This window comes from Parus major, chromosome 8 (genome assembly GCF_001522545.3).
Source record: "Parus major isolate Abel chromosome 8, Parus_major1.1, whole genome shotgun sequence".
Lineage (NCBI taxonomy): Eukaryota > Metazoa > Chordata > Aves > Passeriformes > Paridae > Parus > Parus major.
In genome coordinates, this window is record NC_031777.1 from 8,424,857 (window position 1) to 8,439,597 (window position 14,741).

The 14,741-nt window shown below is 40.1% G+C and overlaps 1 protein-coding gene across 6 annotated transcripts in view; it reads right to left on the bottom strand.

Annotated features, from left to right (window-relative positions):
* KCNT2 (potassium sodium-activated channel subfamily T member 2) overlaps positions 1 to 14,741 on the bottom strand; it is a 129,206-nt gene that overhangs the window by 8,827 nt on the left and 105,638 nt on the right. For 4 of the 6 annotated variants that reach the window (XM_015636663.2, XM_015636660.2, XM_015636666.2 and 1 more), the window contains 2 exons: positions 12,711 to 12,794; positions 11,235 to 11,363 (listed from right to left, as the gene is read on the bottom strand). In XM_015636663.2, the coding sequence (XP_015492149.1) occupies positions 11,235 to 11,363; positions 12,711 to 12,794 (213 nt within the window). The remainder of the gene's footprint in view (positions 1 to 11,234; positions 11,364 to 12,710; positions 12,795 to 14,741) is intronic. The other 2 variants (XM_015636665.2, XM_015636662.2) reach the window with 1 other exon arrangement.

The following is a 14,741-nucleotide window of genomic DNA, read 5'->3' on the forward strand; positions in this document are numbered from 1 at the left end:
ACTTAAGGTGTTTAAGCTTAAGGCTTTCACCAGATGAACTTTTCACTGTAAAGATGATTTGTTACCTTCAGAATTCAACAGGAGCAGGCCCAAAAGGAACCAGTATTCCACTGGGCTTCTTTGAAATTCCCAGTCTGTCAGCTTTCAGATTTTTCAAGCTGTTTGTCCAGAACGATACCACTTTAAGATCCATTTACACAAGAATGGTCCATTGCATAGTTTACTTTTCTGTGAGGATTTTACTCCCACAATTGAACCTAACAATTTTATAATGTTTTCTGGCTGGTATTGAATTAATTTCTTCATAGCAGTCTGTATGGGACTATGGTTTGGATTTGTGATGATGTGTTAATAATGGGGATGTTTTCATTACTGTTGAGTGGTGCTTACACCAAGCCAAGGCATTTTCTGCTTTGCACCCACTCCAGCAGCAAGTGTGCACAAGAAGCTGTGAGGGGACACAGCCAGGACACCTGATCCCAACTGACCAAAGTAATACCTCTTATTCATGGTGCTGTGCTCTGCTTTCCTGGAGATAGCCAAACACTCCCTGCCCATCAGAAGTGTGAGCAAACTCTGCTTTGCTTTCACACACAGCTTTTGCTTATCAAACTGCCTTTACCTGAGCCCAAGAGATTTCTCCCTTTCAGCCTCACAGTTTTCTCTCCATCCCACCTTGGGGGGAGCAGGCAAGCCAGCAGCTGTGTGGGGCTTGCTTCAACCAGGACACCCATAAGAAGGCAGACAATAAGCAAATACTTATGAAACCTTTTCTCTTGACTGACAAAGAAGGGGGAAAAGAAAACAAAGGACAATTTAAAAAGAAAATGAACAAATATGGACTACTAAATAGAAGCCACAGAAAAGCAGCCATACAGGTAATGAAAAAAGATTTTGTATCTCGTTTTTATTTTTAAATGTAATGGAAATAGTTTGGATCATAGGTGCTATAGTCATTGAGAGGCAGGCTAGATTCACTAGTTATTTAATTACTGGGTCACTGAAAACTTGTTTTATTTTTAAATAAATAATGAGTATATGTCAGTGAAGTGAGGGCTTCTCATTTGCCTAGTGAAAAAGGGAGTGCCAAAGGATAAACTGTACATATTAAATATTATTATTGGTATATTTTGTCCTTCTGACTCAAGTTACCCATGTTATCACCTGACAGCATCCAGGTATGTGCATTACAAATTTAGTTTATTATGGCTGTTTAAACTCAAATTGATAATCCTGTTGAAGGCTCTCTGAGTTATAAACCTTCAAATTTATGGTTAAAATTTCCTAGCTCCTAAGAAAAAAGAGTGAATTACTTTTCTTTAATTCTTGTTTTAAAGATCTTACCCAACCACATTCTTCTGACTTAATGTATTGAAAAGCTAAAATGATATCCCATGCTAATATTTTATTAGTGAAATAAGTAAAAAATAATTCAATTTCAAAATTAACATTTGCAGAAAGATTAAGACTTTCAGCATCTCATTTGTAGGTCTCTGTTGGAACCCTGGACACAGAATTTCATGCTTTCTGCGCTGACAGGTACAGACCCACAACAGAACACTGTGTTTGACCTGAGGCCATGGAAAAAGCTTCCAAAATTGATAGAAAGAATGGAAACTTGTGAGTGTGTAGTTTGAATAGAAGTGTGTTATATCACTTGGCAGAAAATTTAGACTTTAAGGTTTTGGAATATAGTAATATTTATGCAAAAAGACTGAGGTTTTAGGGTGTTAACTTCCCTTGATCTTTCTCCTTCTTCATGGATTTTAGTAATACTGTGTGAATGGATAGAGAAATCCGCAATGCAGAACAGAGGTGTTTGGTTATTGGGTTTCAAGTAAAAATAAATTAGTTGGCATTTTAGATTGGGTAAAAGGCCTTGGAAAGGGATACCTGGGGCCCCATTTTCTAGACTCTTAGCTTAGTGTGCAGACGACCTCACTGTCTGTGTAATGTAATATAGATAAGAAAAAATAAACAACTGAGTATGTAGACAAAAACTGTCTCTCTCGCTCATTAATACCAACCTTGAGGAAAAGAACAAGAAAAAATACAGGACATTAGACAGGTCTCTATCCATAAAGGCCACAGACGCAAAGCTAGATGTTCCCCCGGCGCAAAGGCAGCAGGGGGAAAGAGCTCCACTGCCTTCCGGAACGACACCACCCCATTCCACACGGGCAAGCACGGCTCTGCCACAGGTTTTAAAAGCTGCAGACACAGCTTTGTCTCAAGCCAGCCCACAGAGCCTGGCTCAGAAGAGCCCGGGACAGGGAGAAGTCGCAGGACAGCACGAACCGCTCGAGACAAGCGAGGGGGGGAATGGGATCAGATCTCGGACTGGGAGTCCCAAAGATAATGAAGGGGGCTCCCTGCTTCCGATGGCCGCAGCACAGGGTCTCCCTAGACTGCCCGCTCTCACTCAAACCCAGAGCGAACCGCACGGCACAGCAGCGAGCCTTCCAGGTCCCTGGCTCCCCCCAGGGTTTTCGGCAGCGCCGATCGGCTCTGCCCTCGGGAAGACAGTCACAAACCATGGGGCGTTCCCCAGAGACTTCCTCCGAGACCGCCTACTGCAACTTACAGCACGCTCACAAGAGATGTGCTTTTCACAAGATGGCGGCACCCTGCATCTCTCTCTGCCGTACAATAAAATGGCGGCACTCTACGCACTAGAGACGTACAGCAAAATGACGGCACCCTGCACACTTCCATAAATAATGTATGTAGAAGTACGTCGATACTTCGCCGACGCCATTTTTGTTACCAACGAGATGTCCAACCTCTGGCTGCAGTGCCACCTATGGCTGCTTCTGTTATTGCAGCCTCAATACCTAAATTACACAGCCACAAATAAAACCTCCGAGTTTCTGCACAGGAGGAAGTGGAATGAATACAGCCTCGAAGCCACAAGAAGGAGCACCTCAAGACACAAATCCACAGAATATAAACAGAGAATTAATTCCATTTTCTCCTAATCCAGAGTCATTTCAAATAATAATACAAGAGATTCTTCAAGAGACATACCTAATTTTACTAATTGGGCAGAGATTAATAGAAAGGCATTAAAGGAGGGAGATTTTGATATGGTAACAACACAGATAATGGCCATGCCAGTAAGATATGGTGGACAAAATGCAAATCCTAAATGGGTACCTCTGACGCATAACATAATTAAAGATTGAGGTGGGCAATTAAGGACAGTGGCTTAGGCTTTCCATACTTCAAACAACTGTTGAAAGGCACTTTCAATAATAATGATTTGGTGCCTTATGATTGTAAATATATAGCATCTACAATCTTAACAGAGTCACAATACATCCTGTGGGAAGTCAAATGGAGAAGAGCTCTCACCAAGGTTGATAGAGACTTATGCTAGAACTGCAAACCCAAATCTCACAACAGCCCAAATAGCAGGAGACAAACCTCACAACAAACCTGAGGACTAAGCAGTTGATCTTCCTTGAGAAGTGATTTCAGACATGAAAGAAGTAGCTCAGAAAGCAATTCTGCAAATTCAACCTGCTGGAAGCCCAGGGGTCATTTATACAGAAGTAAAGCAAGGAATACCTGAATCATTTACCTCTTTCATAGATCACCTTACTCACACAATAGAAAGATAATGCAGTGATGAAGTGGCACATCCTCATCTGCTTCAAAGCCTTGCTTTTGCAAATGCCAATGAAGAATGCAGATGCTTAATTAATGCCTTGCCAGATTCACAGCCAACCCTGCCTCAAATGATAGAAGCCTGCAGCAAGATAGGCCCTCCTCAGCATATATCAGCCATCCAAGCAAACGTCTTGGGAGAACAATTTGGAAAGTCCTCGTAGCAGCAGACCAAAGACTTGCAAAACCCCTCACAGCTCTCCATATAACTTCTCAACATGACAATTCCACAGAAGTAATGGAAGCAGAACTCGCCAAGAGACCATGTTTCAAGTGTGGAAAATTTGAATGCATAAAGAAGTATTACCCAGAGTCTGCAGAGAGTACGAAAGCACCGAATCGTTGCCCAAGATGCAGAAAAGGGAGACATTTTGCAAATCAGTGTTGTTCCAAAGTAGATGTGGATCGAAGACCTCTGTCTCTTCTGGGAAACTCCAAAAAGAGTAGCCAATGTTCTACGATACAAGTGATGGCAGTGGCTTAACAGCCCAAGACCCCTCAAGACACACAATATGGGGGGAACCCCAATCAGACTCCCTATGCAGGACCATCTGCTGCTTCCCCAGTGACCCAGAATTGCTACCCCCAGGGGCACAATGAGAACAGGCAGCTTCCAAGTTAATATACTTCATGAATGAGACTCATGCAGTGATATCCACAGAAGTCACTAGAACTTCATGGAAAAGGCAAGAATTCTTAATTATTGGTAAGGACAGAAGCAGCATCTTAGGGCTTCCTTAAGGCATCTAGCCACCAGTCATTTCAGTGAACCATAATGAGGAATTGATAGTTTTGGCTCAGGCCTTGAAACCTCTGTTGATTGTTCCAGAAAATACTCCAATAGCCAAGGCCATTGCTTTACCATCCAATGCAGTGGAGCAGCGGGTCATGGCAGTGGTGAATCAGCAGACATTATCTGAAAATGAAGACATTAAGATTGATGTCTTCTGGATGAAACAAATAGGCCATGATCAACCACAAATAACCTGCAATTTAACATGTGATAGCAAAACAGTCACAGTCGCAATCACAGGCATGTTGGACACTGGTGCAGATGTCACAGTCATTTCCCATGTCTTTTGGCCCAGAGAGTGGAATTTGATTGCACCTTTGAAATCACAAGAATTGGAGGAACCATGTTACGTATGCAGAGTGAAAGACCGACCATTGTTACAGGGCCAGATGGAAAGGCAGCAATCATTCATCCTTTCGTTGTGCAGAAGCCTATCACTGTATGGGGAAGGGATGTCCTGTCACCACAGGGAACAAAAATAGAAGTGGATTTTTAATAGGAGTCACTGAGGCACTCACCACCCTGAAATTGACCTGGAAGACAGACAATCCTATTTGAGTGGACCAGTGGCTGCTGGACAAAATGAAACTGAGTGCTCAAAAATTTAGTGAACGAACAATTGCAGAAAGGCCACACCAAACCGACAAATAGTCCCTGGAATTCTCCAGTGTTTGTTATCTGCAAGAAAACTTCCAATTCATGGAGACTGCTCCATGATCTCAGGAAAATCAATGAGGTAATTGAAGAAATGGGACTGCTTCAGCTTGGACTTCTTTCTCTCTTGATGATCCCGAGAGAATGACCACTTGTGATTATAGAACTGAAAGATTGTTTCTTCAACATTCTACTTCATCCAAAAGATGCTCCTCGATTTGCTTTCTCAGTTCCAAGCATTGGCAGACAGGAGTATTTGCAAAGATATCACTGGGTGGTCCTTTCTCAGGGACTTAAAAACTCGCCAACAATTTGCCAACAGTTTGTGGCCCAAGCCTTGTCTCCAGCTCGAAAGAAGCACCCACAAGTGATGATAGTGCATTACATGAATGATCTGCTCATTGCAGCACCAACACAAAAGAAATGCAAGAGGCTTGTGACAGCATGATTGCAAAATTCTAAACACAGGACTGAAAATCTCTATGTCAAAAATCCAGGAAACTTTACCATAGAAGTACTTAGGGTGGAGAATCACAGAGCAAACAATTAGGCCACAGAAGATACAACTCATAACCCATGTCAACAATCTGCAGCATCTACAGCAGCTTTTGGGAGAGATCAGTTGGATCAGGCCAATTTTGAGGATTACCAATGATGAACTTTTACCACTTTTCAAACTACTGAGAGAAGATGGCAACATTAAATCTCCCAGAACCCTCACACCTGAGGCTCAAGATGCCCTTCAGAAAGTTACTGAGGCCCTTCAAGAAAGACAGGCACATCGCTGTGCAATGTCACAGCTGTTTCTTCTTGCAATGTTAGGAGAAAAAATCAAATTGTATGGTCTCATATTTCAATGGGACACCTCACAGAAAGATCCCCTGCTGACAATCAAATGAATTTTCTTATCCTACAGATCTCTGAAAGCAATTTTTACAACATTAGAAATTACAGCTCAGATCATAATCAGGGCCATAGCAAGATTAATGACAGGCAAAGATTTCACAACAATTTATCTGCCATTGAAAAAAGAGTATTTTGATTGGGCATTGCAAAAAGCAGAAAAATTGCAAATTGCATTACTTGATTATTCAGGTGTCTGTTCAATTCATTTTCCAAAACACAAGCTGTTGCAGGCAAAATTAAGTTTCAAGGAAAAACCCATGATGAGTGAAGTGCCATTGGATACAATAACATTATTCACTGACAGTTCAGGGAAAACACATAAATCAGTAATAACATGGCAGAATCCAACAACAAAAACATAGGAATCAGATATTCAGATAGTGGAAGGATCTCCTCAAATTGTGGAATTGGCAGAAATGGTCAGAGCATTTCAATTATTTCAGGAACCCCTTAATCTGATTACAGATTCAGCTTACGTAGCCAATGTAGTCAAAAGAATAGAAGTATCACACCTAAAGAATGTTGATAATGATGATTTGTACTGTTCTCTTGCATGCATGCAAAAGGCCATAGAACATAGAAAAAAACAAATACTTTATCTGTCACATCGGAGCACACTCTTCATTTCTAGGATTCTTGGCAGAAGGAAATACAGAAGCAGACAAATTAACGATTTGCAGACTCCTTGCCAAATATTTTTGAGCAGGCAAAACTGAGTCACACATTTTTTCATCAAAATGCACAAGCACTTATGCGAGCATTTCCGATTGCTAAAGAACAAGTGAGGGCAATCACAAGTCCTTGTTCTGATTGTCAGTTCATGCAACCTCGGGCATCCACAGGACCAATCAATCTGAGATGATTGCAGAGTCTACAATTATGGCAAACAGATATCACAGAATACCTGTCCTTTGGGAAACTCTAAAATGTCCATGTATCAGTAGACACCTTTTCAGGTGCAGTCTTTGCCTCCTTGCACTCAGGAGAAACAGCATTTTCTGCAAGCATTCGCATCACTAGGTGTGCCTCAGGAAACAGACAGACAATGGTCCAGCGTATGCTATGGACACATTCTTAATGAATTGGGGTGTGCATCACACCTTTGGCATCCCACACTCTCCCACAGGTCAAGCAATCATTGAGAGGACACACCACACTTTAAGGTCCCTTTTGGATAAACAAATAAGGGGGGGAAGCAGAGGCCACACCTCAAATGTGTCTAAACAAAGCACTACATGTTTTAAATTTTTTAAACAGCTCTTTTGCAGAACACCAATCATCAGACATTCTTCCAACACCACACAGGAGAAATTAAAGGAAATTCCTTTAGTTTTGATCAGAAATACAGAGACAGGAAAATGGACAGAAGGCCCATTTTCACTAATAACCTGGGGTAAATGTTATGCTTGTGCCTCCACAGGTTCAGGTCCTAAGTGGGTCCCTTCACAAAACATGAAGCCTTACAGAAACATGCAGACACCCCCAGAAGCACAGAAGTGAGCACACAGACATGAACTGCATCAAGACTGTATCTGATGACAAACATCTTTTGTCCCTCAAACAAACATTTTTCTGTCCCAGAAGCTGCAAACCTTGGGTTTTATGCCAATGCAAAAAGTGTGGGAATCGTTGGTATCATAAAGCCTTGTTGGCAAGAGTGTGATGTGGATCATGTTACAATTCAAAATTTCATATGAGGTGTAAGGCCATTGAAATTTTAATTTTATCATGTCACAAGGAAGAAAATAGATCTCGTCTCCACAGTCTTTGGAGAGAACTGTGGGGAGAATCAAAAGAGGTCCAGATTTGCAGAGCTGAATGTAAAAGAAGTAACTTAGTGCCTTACATTTGGCTTGTCCCAGAACAGAACTGGGAAAAGGCAAAAAAGGAGTGTGCAAAAACTGAAAACAAAAAAGGCGCCTTGAATCAGAAAAGAAACCAAAGAGAAACATGAAGCTAAATCAGATATCATACTTGTGCCTTATTGTTTCATTGTTTGCCTGAAGTAACATGATCCTACCCTTGTGTCAACCAAAAATCAATTTTTGGGTGACCTTGGCCAATGCATCAGGCCTGGATACCATTTGTTAGACTTATTCAAGTCCAGAAAAGCCATTCTCAACCTGCTTGGTCAGTTTACTGGTAGACAGTTGGCCAATACCAAAAGATGTCTCTCCAGATCTTTCATGATTCATTATGAATCCCACAGAGGGATGGAATGTCTGTACCAAATTTCTCCTTAAGGCACCCTATGAACCTCAAGAACTGGAAATCTTTGGCTCAGTGAAAATGAATTTTTGCATAGTATTTGACTTTCATGGGTAAAAACAAAATAAAGACAAAAATCACAGATGCCACTCCAAATCACACCTTGTACAAAAATACAACATCTTGGTGCAATTTCACCTCAGCCTCACATACAGCACCCAATCGTGTCCCTTTAAAATTGTCTCAAATAATCCTTCTCATTTGTGGTGATAGAGTTTGGCCTGCCATTCCATCAGAAACCAAAGGTGGTACATGTAGCATTGCGAGACTTACTTTGCTGACAGAGAAATGATAAAAGAACAAACGTAGAGAGAAGAGGTTTGTTGATCAATGTACACCTGATTGTAATGACAACTTTAGGGCCTGGAGTTTTGGAAGGACATTTACAGCAGCTCTTCTCCTGCCTCAGGCAGCTGCAGGAGCAGCCTTGAAACAATTAGATAAACTAGGTTGTTGGCTAAGTAAAACATCTCATGCCATTTCTCTTAAATTGAGTAATTTCTTAACAGATGTTCAAAGTGTGAGACATGCAACTCTGCAAAACAGAGCAGCAATTGATTTTCTTTTGTTAGTGCACGCACATGGATGTAAGAATCTTTCTGGTCATTCGGTGTCTACACATAAAAGCATATAACAACTGGAAGAGGGTATCACCAAACTCAGAGAAGAAGGAGGATCATGGTTGGATGGTCTGTATGGCTGGTTGAGCCTTGCACAATTGTGGAGAGAACTTTTGAAAATAGGCATGTATGTACTGACTGTCATCATAGTTATCATGGTATTTGTGCCTTCTCTATTTCAGTGTATCCAACAGTGGGTTAACAAGGTGGTCAAAACAGTGTTCATGGTCCAAACAGGAGGGGGAGATGTTGGAACCCTGGACACAGAATTTCATGCTTTCTGCGCTGACAGGTACAGACCCACAACAGAACACTGTGTTTGACCTGAGGCCATGGAAAAAGCTTCCAAAATTGATAGAAAGAATGGAAACTTGTGAGTGTGTAGTTTGAATAGAAGTGTGTTATATCACTTGGCAGAAAATTTAGACTTTAAGGTTTTGGAATATAGTAATATTTATGCAAAAAGACGGAAGTTTTAGGGTGTTAACTTCCCTTGATCTTTCTCCTTCTTCATGGATTTTAGTAATACTGTGTGAATGGATAGAGAAATCCGCAGTGCAGAACAGAGGTGTTTGGTTATTGGGTTTCAAGTAAAAATAAATTAGTTGGCATTTTAGATTGGGTAGTTGACACTTAAAAGGCCTTGGAAAGGGATACCTGGGGCCCCATTTTCTAGACTCTTAGCTTAGTGTGCAGACGACCTCACTGTCTGTGTAATGTAATATAGATAAGAAAAAATAAACAACTGAGTATGTAGACAAAAACTGTCTCTCTCACTCATTAATGCCAACCTTGAGGAAAAGAACAAGAAAAAATACAGGACATTAGACAGGTCTCTATCCATGAAGGCCACAGACGCAAAGCTAGATGTTGCTCCTTCGTATTCTGAGAAAGATGTAGGTGAGGGGAGATTTCCCTGCCCCTCTCTGAAGGGGAAAAATTGTACAAATTCTAAATCACTAACCAAGAAATTGCACAAGTATTTGTTTGAAAATAAAGTAAAGCCATTGTTCAATGAAATGGCAGTACTAATGGTCTTGTAAACAAATGTAAACAAATACATGACAGAAATCAAAACTGCCCAAACAAAAAAAGTATGTTAAATAGTCAGGAAAAAGTATTTTTGCCATTTTTCATAAACAGAGAGATGAAGAAATGTACACATTTGTGTGGCAAACATAGAAATACATACATAAAATATTACCACTGTTTGGGAGTTAAATTTAGAGAGTGTCCACAATACTTTGAATAACACTAACTAGAAATAAGCAACAAGAGAATGAATTAGAAGGTCATGTGAGCAGTGAAATGCTACCTGTTTTGAGAGGCATTGCTGACACAAGTACCAGAGGGCCTGGTTTGTTTGTTACAACCACTGCCCTTAGTGAGCACAGTGAGGTCAGAGGACAGCTCACACAGTCCTGGCCATACCCAGGTGAGTTAAGAAAATTAGAGAATCAAGACTTTAACTAAAATAGAAACAGCTCATGAGAAAATTCAGAGTGGAGAATATGAAAGAGAATTTGGGATAGAGGCAGTGTAGGTCTGGGTGTGCTTGGTTAGAGGCCTACGCAGGTCCTGCTTGCAGAGGGAATACAATGTAGCCAACAATTGCCAAAATAAAATGAATGGTCCAAGGACATATATATATGTCATTCCTCTTGTCTTAAATTGTGTTTGTAGAAGGACAAGGAGAATGGACTGTAGTGGAAAAGAAAGGAACCATGCCCACAACTGCAAGCAAGGGATCTGAACTGCGTCCAAGAGAACCGGGAGAACTGCAAACAGGATACACTTGAAAAGTTCAAGCCCGAGGAAAAGAAGGATTTCATTAGAAAGACCCCAGACCCATTTCAAAAGAAGAAATGAGCATGCCCAGAGGGGCGGGGAGCTCATTACCATATGAGGCAAGAGCAGGCCAGAGTCAGCAATGAATATGTATAGTCGTATTGTGTAATCCTATGCATATGTAATCCTGTACATATGTAATACTTTGGGGAATAAATAGGGAATGAGGGACAATGAGGGGCGCACAGTCTTTGGTGATGATTCCAGCATGTTGCCCAGACATAATAAAGCACTTTCTAATGTTAAGTAGTTAGAGAGTCCTTTGTCCATGATTTTATTGCTTCACGGATGCCCCTTGTTTCCCATCCATCAATTCCCTGCAGGCAAGCACAGGAATCACAAGCCAGGTGTCCACTGGCCCTGGGCACTGCTGGAGCCTGGGGCTCAGCCTGGGTTAGTGTGACCATCCATGTGTCAGCAGAGGCTTTGTGCACTCTGCAGTCAAGCCCACAGAAAAATATGGTAAACTGACCCACCTCGGATGTTGTGAGCTTCTGGGATTCTGTCCTGTAGACTCCAATTGGAATGTCTCCTGTAGAGGAACAAAGCTTCTGATACAGTCTGGCATATGTCCTAATCCACAGATCTTCTTCTGTGATTTTCATCTGAACAAATAACAATAGGAGAGAGGACTTTTAACTCTTGAGGGATTATCACTTGTTCACTATGCTACTCATGGGAAAAAAAAAACCCAAAACTAAACACTAGCTGGTAATTATCCCATTGTAGTGTTGTTTCACAACAAATCTGCAACTTCTATTGAGTTTGTCAGACTGTTTCTTTTGCTTTCTCCCTGTTTAGAAGACATTGTAGTAGAAGCAGTTTAGCATTATGAACTTCTGGTCTTAGTTTAAGATTACTTAAAATTTACATGTCAGCCTTCAACCACTGTCTAAAGTCATTTCACTAAAATATAAATGAATAAACGAAATATTGTCAGCAATAAGAAACTAGTGTGGACAGACTGGAGTGCATGAGTATTTTGAATTTTGTCCACCAGACTGCATGCTGAATATGTGGGGATAAGGGAGTGGGGAGGAAGTAATACACTAAGAACAAGTGGCATAACAAGTCTTACACGAAGCTCACTTATTTCATTACTAGCTTTATTTTGAGATGTATGTGTTCCTTTTTAAAGATTCAATTGCACTTTCATGTGTTCTTACATTCACTGTAATAAAGCTTAATGATTGACCAAGAAATATGTAATTTTTATTTAAACAACTTTTTTAAACCATTATTGATACCTCCCTGATGTTCTTTATAGATCATCACAAAGCAACTTTTAGTAACTCAGCTTGTATTGATATGTTTGCTACCCAGGGTATGATGGGTGTGGGAGAAAAAAGAAAGGTGCAGCTTATTTTAGTAAAAATTACTTTAGTTGTTTAAGATTTTATGTATGTATATACACAGTTAAATTGCATTGGGTAATATTGACATGTATAATAACAAGATGATTTTTTAACTCCAACTCCTAGTCATTTAATACATCTGATCTTTATGTAAAAACTACATATACTCTTTATTGCCCATAGGAATGGGGACTGGGAGATAGTCCTGGCCAGGCAACACAACACAGGTAGTGCTTTCTGGTTTTGGTATACTTAATTTTTAAATTTTGTATACTTAATTTTTAAATTGGTTGCTGAACTGCCATTGGTATGTAATATAAAATGCACTGTTCCTGTGTTTTCCTGACTTTCCAATTTTCTGCTGAATAGAATGAATTATGTTTTCTCGGAGAGATGGTTTTTTGCTATGAAATTAAAAATGGGTATGTTTTCTGTTTCATTTCCTCTTCTTCTCCCTGATGAAAAAGGAAACAGATGGCCTTCCTTGAACTTTCACAAAAGGAAATGCCATACAAAGAAAGTGGAAGTGTTTTGCAGACAGTACAGAATCTTCTCTGATACTCTGTACTGGTTTTTGGTTTTTTTTAAATAACTTACAGAACAAAGAAACCCAGATCCTGGTGTGGTGTCAAGTCCCAGCAGAAGTCTTGTGATAGAAATCATAAAATCTTTCACAAATGACTGCAAGATTTTTTAACAGGAGAGACAGAAAAGAAAGAAAAAAGCTTTAATGAACAGATGAGTAGGCAACCATTAGCACTGAGTGTGAATTTCAAAGAAATTATACATCTGTGTTTACAGTCCATCTCTTATCTTAATCTTAATCACTGTAGGAATACCTATCTTTTTCTTTTTTCTGAATTTCCTTATATAAAGTAAGTTTTTCTAAGTAGGCTCTGCATGTGCATGCAATGTATGTACAAGATTCAGGAGACTAAGGCATGGTAAAAGCAAAGATGGATGTGAGGTGTTAGCCCTACGAGGTGTGAAATTACAATAAACTCTTCTGTGCAAAAGAAACACTGGCATATGTTAGATGGATCTGCAGTCCTCAGTGGGTCCCTCTGAGGTGAAACGGCTATTATTTTTATTCAAATGAGTAATCTGAAGGGTTTTGAAGAGTTCATATGCCTCGTTGCTCTGCTAAACAGTACGTTGCTATTGGTTAAAAGGTAGAAATTAAGTTTAGTGTAGAAATGTAGACTAAGGCCAGAAACAGACTAAAATTAAATCAGCTAAAACACAAGTATTCCTCCTCCTGGGCTGGGCTGCTGGAATGAGAGGGCCATGTGTGTGCTCTTCTAGCTGTGGCTGAGCTGTTCCTTGCCACCTGTACTCAGGTGTAGCAGGGCAGCACTGCAGTCCTTGGAATGCAGCACACACTGTAGCTCTGCTGGCTTCATGCAAATGCATAGCTAACAAAGAGGTTTTCACAAAAGAAATACCTCACAAATGTATTACAGAAATCCTTTAGAGCTAGAGAATCTGGATTTGTTCAAACTCAGAAACTAGACGAATTTCATTTGATACACAGTGATTCAACTATTTTAATTTTTGTACTGGTAGTCTCCCAGTTGTGATGGGCTAAACGCCAAGGAGCATCTTGAATAAAATTTGCTTGCGAATTAAACCTACTTGTTATCTTGGCTGCATCATTTCTGACACTGAATTTTCAATAAATTAACAAGTTTATTCACCAGCATTTGCAAGACCAAGTTTTCATTTTTCAGTCACTGTCCTAAAGATAATTCAAAGGCTTTTCTTTCAGCCTATAATGGGAAGCAGCAGCTGAACCTCAGTGTTCCACGTCATTTGCCCTGTTTCTTGCAGAAAAAAAAGACAGAAAATGGGATCATGAAAAAGAACAAAGAGCTGCTGTTATAGAATTTCTAACTTGGAATAAGAAAGATAATTCTAGAAAAATGACAGTTCACCTATGAGCAGTAGCAGTTCAAAGGAAGGACAGGTGGAATTAAAGTGAGAATGAGCATGTAAAGCTTTTTGTTTTAAATACTTTCTGGTGAATGGCATTACTCTGTCAAGTCATAGCATGATTATTCATGTGTAGGAACAAATATAAAAATTTAAGTTACCTATGTGCTGGCAGGAGCTGTTGATGATTGACAGATCTGTTTCTATATATGTGTCTTTGGTATTTTTACTTCTTTTTAATATTGTGGTATGTGATGCTGATATTCTGGGGCATGATTATTAAGATATTTTATATGCAAATACATTTATTTCTAGAACCTTAAAATATGTATGTCCATATACATGATGGGTTTATATATTAATGACTTCTTGAGAAAAGTTTAGCTCCAGGAATTTTTCTATTTATGTTGGATTTGCCTCCAGAAAATTTATTTGTAAGTAGAATTGTGATGAAAGAATACCTTTCATGCACCAAATTACCAAGTAAATTAATAGCCCTGCAAGGATGTTTTCCACCTGTGTACTAAAGCATGCACAGGCTATTCCTAGGTTGAGGCAAAGCCGGAGGTTGCTCAGGTGAACAGATGATGTGGGCCACAGTGGTGTTCCTGCTTATGCTGTGTGCCTTGATCCTTGAAGGGTGGCACTGGGGGCTGCTCCTTGGGCATCCTGGTATGTCAGTGTACAGAAAAGTGG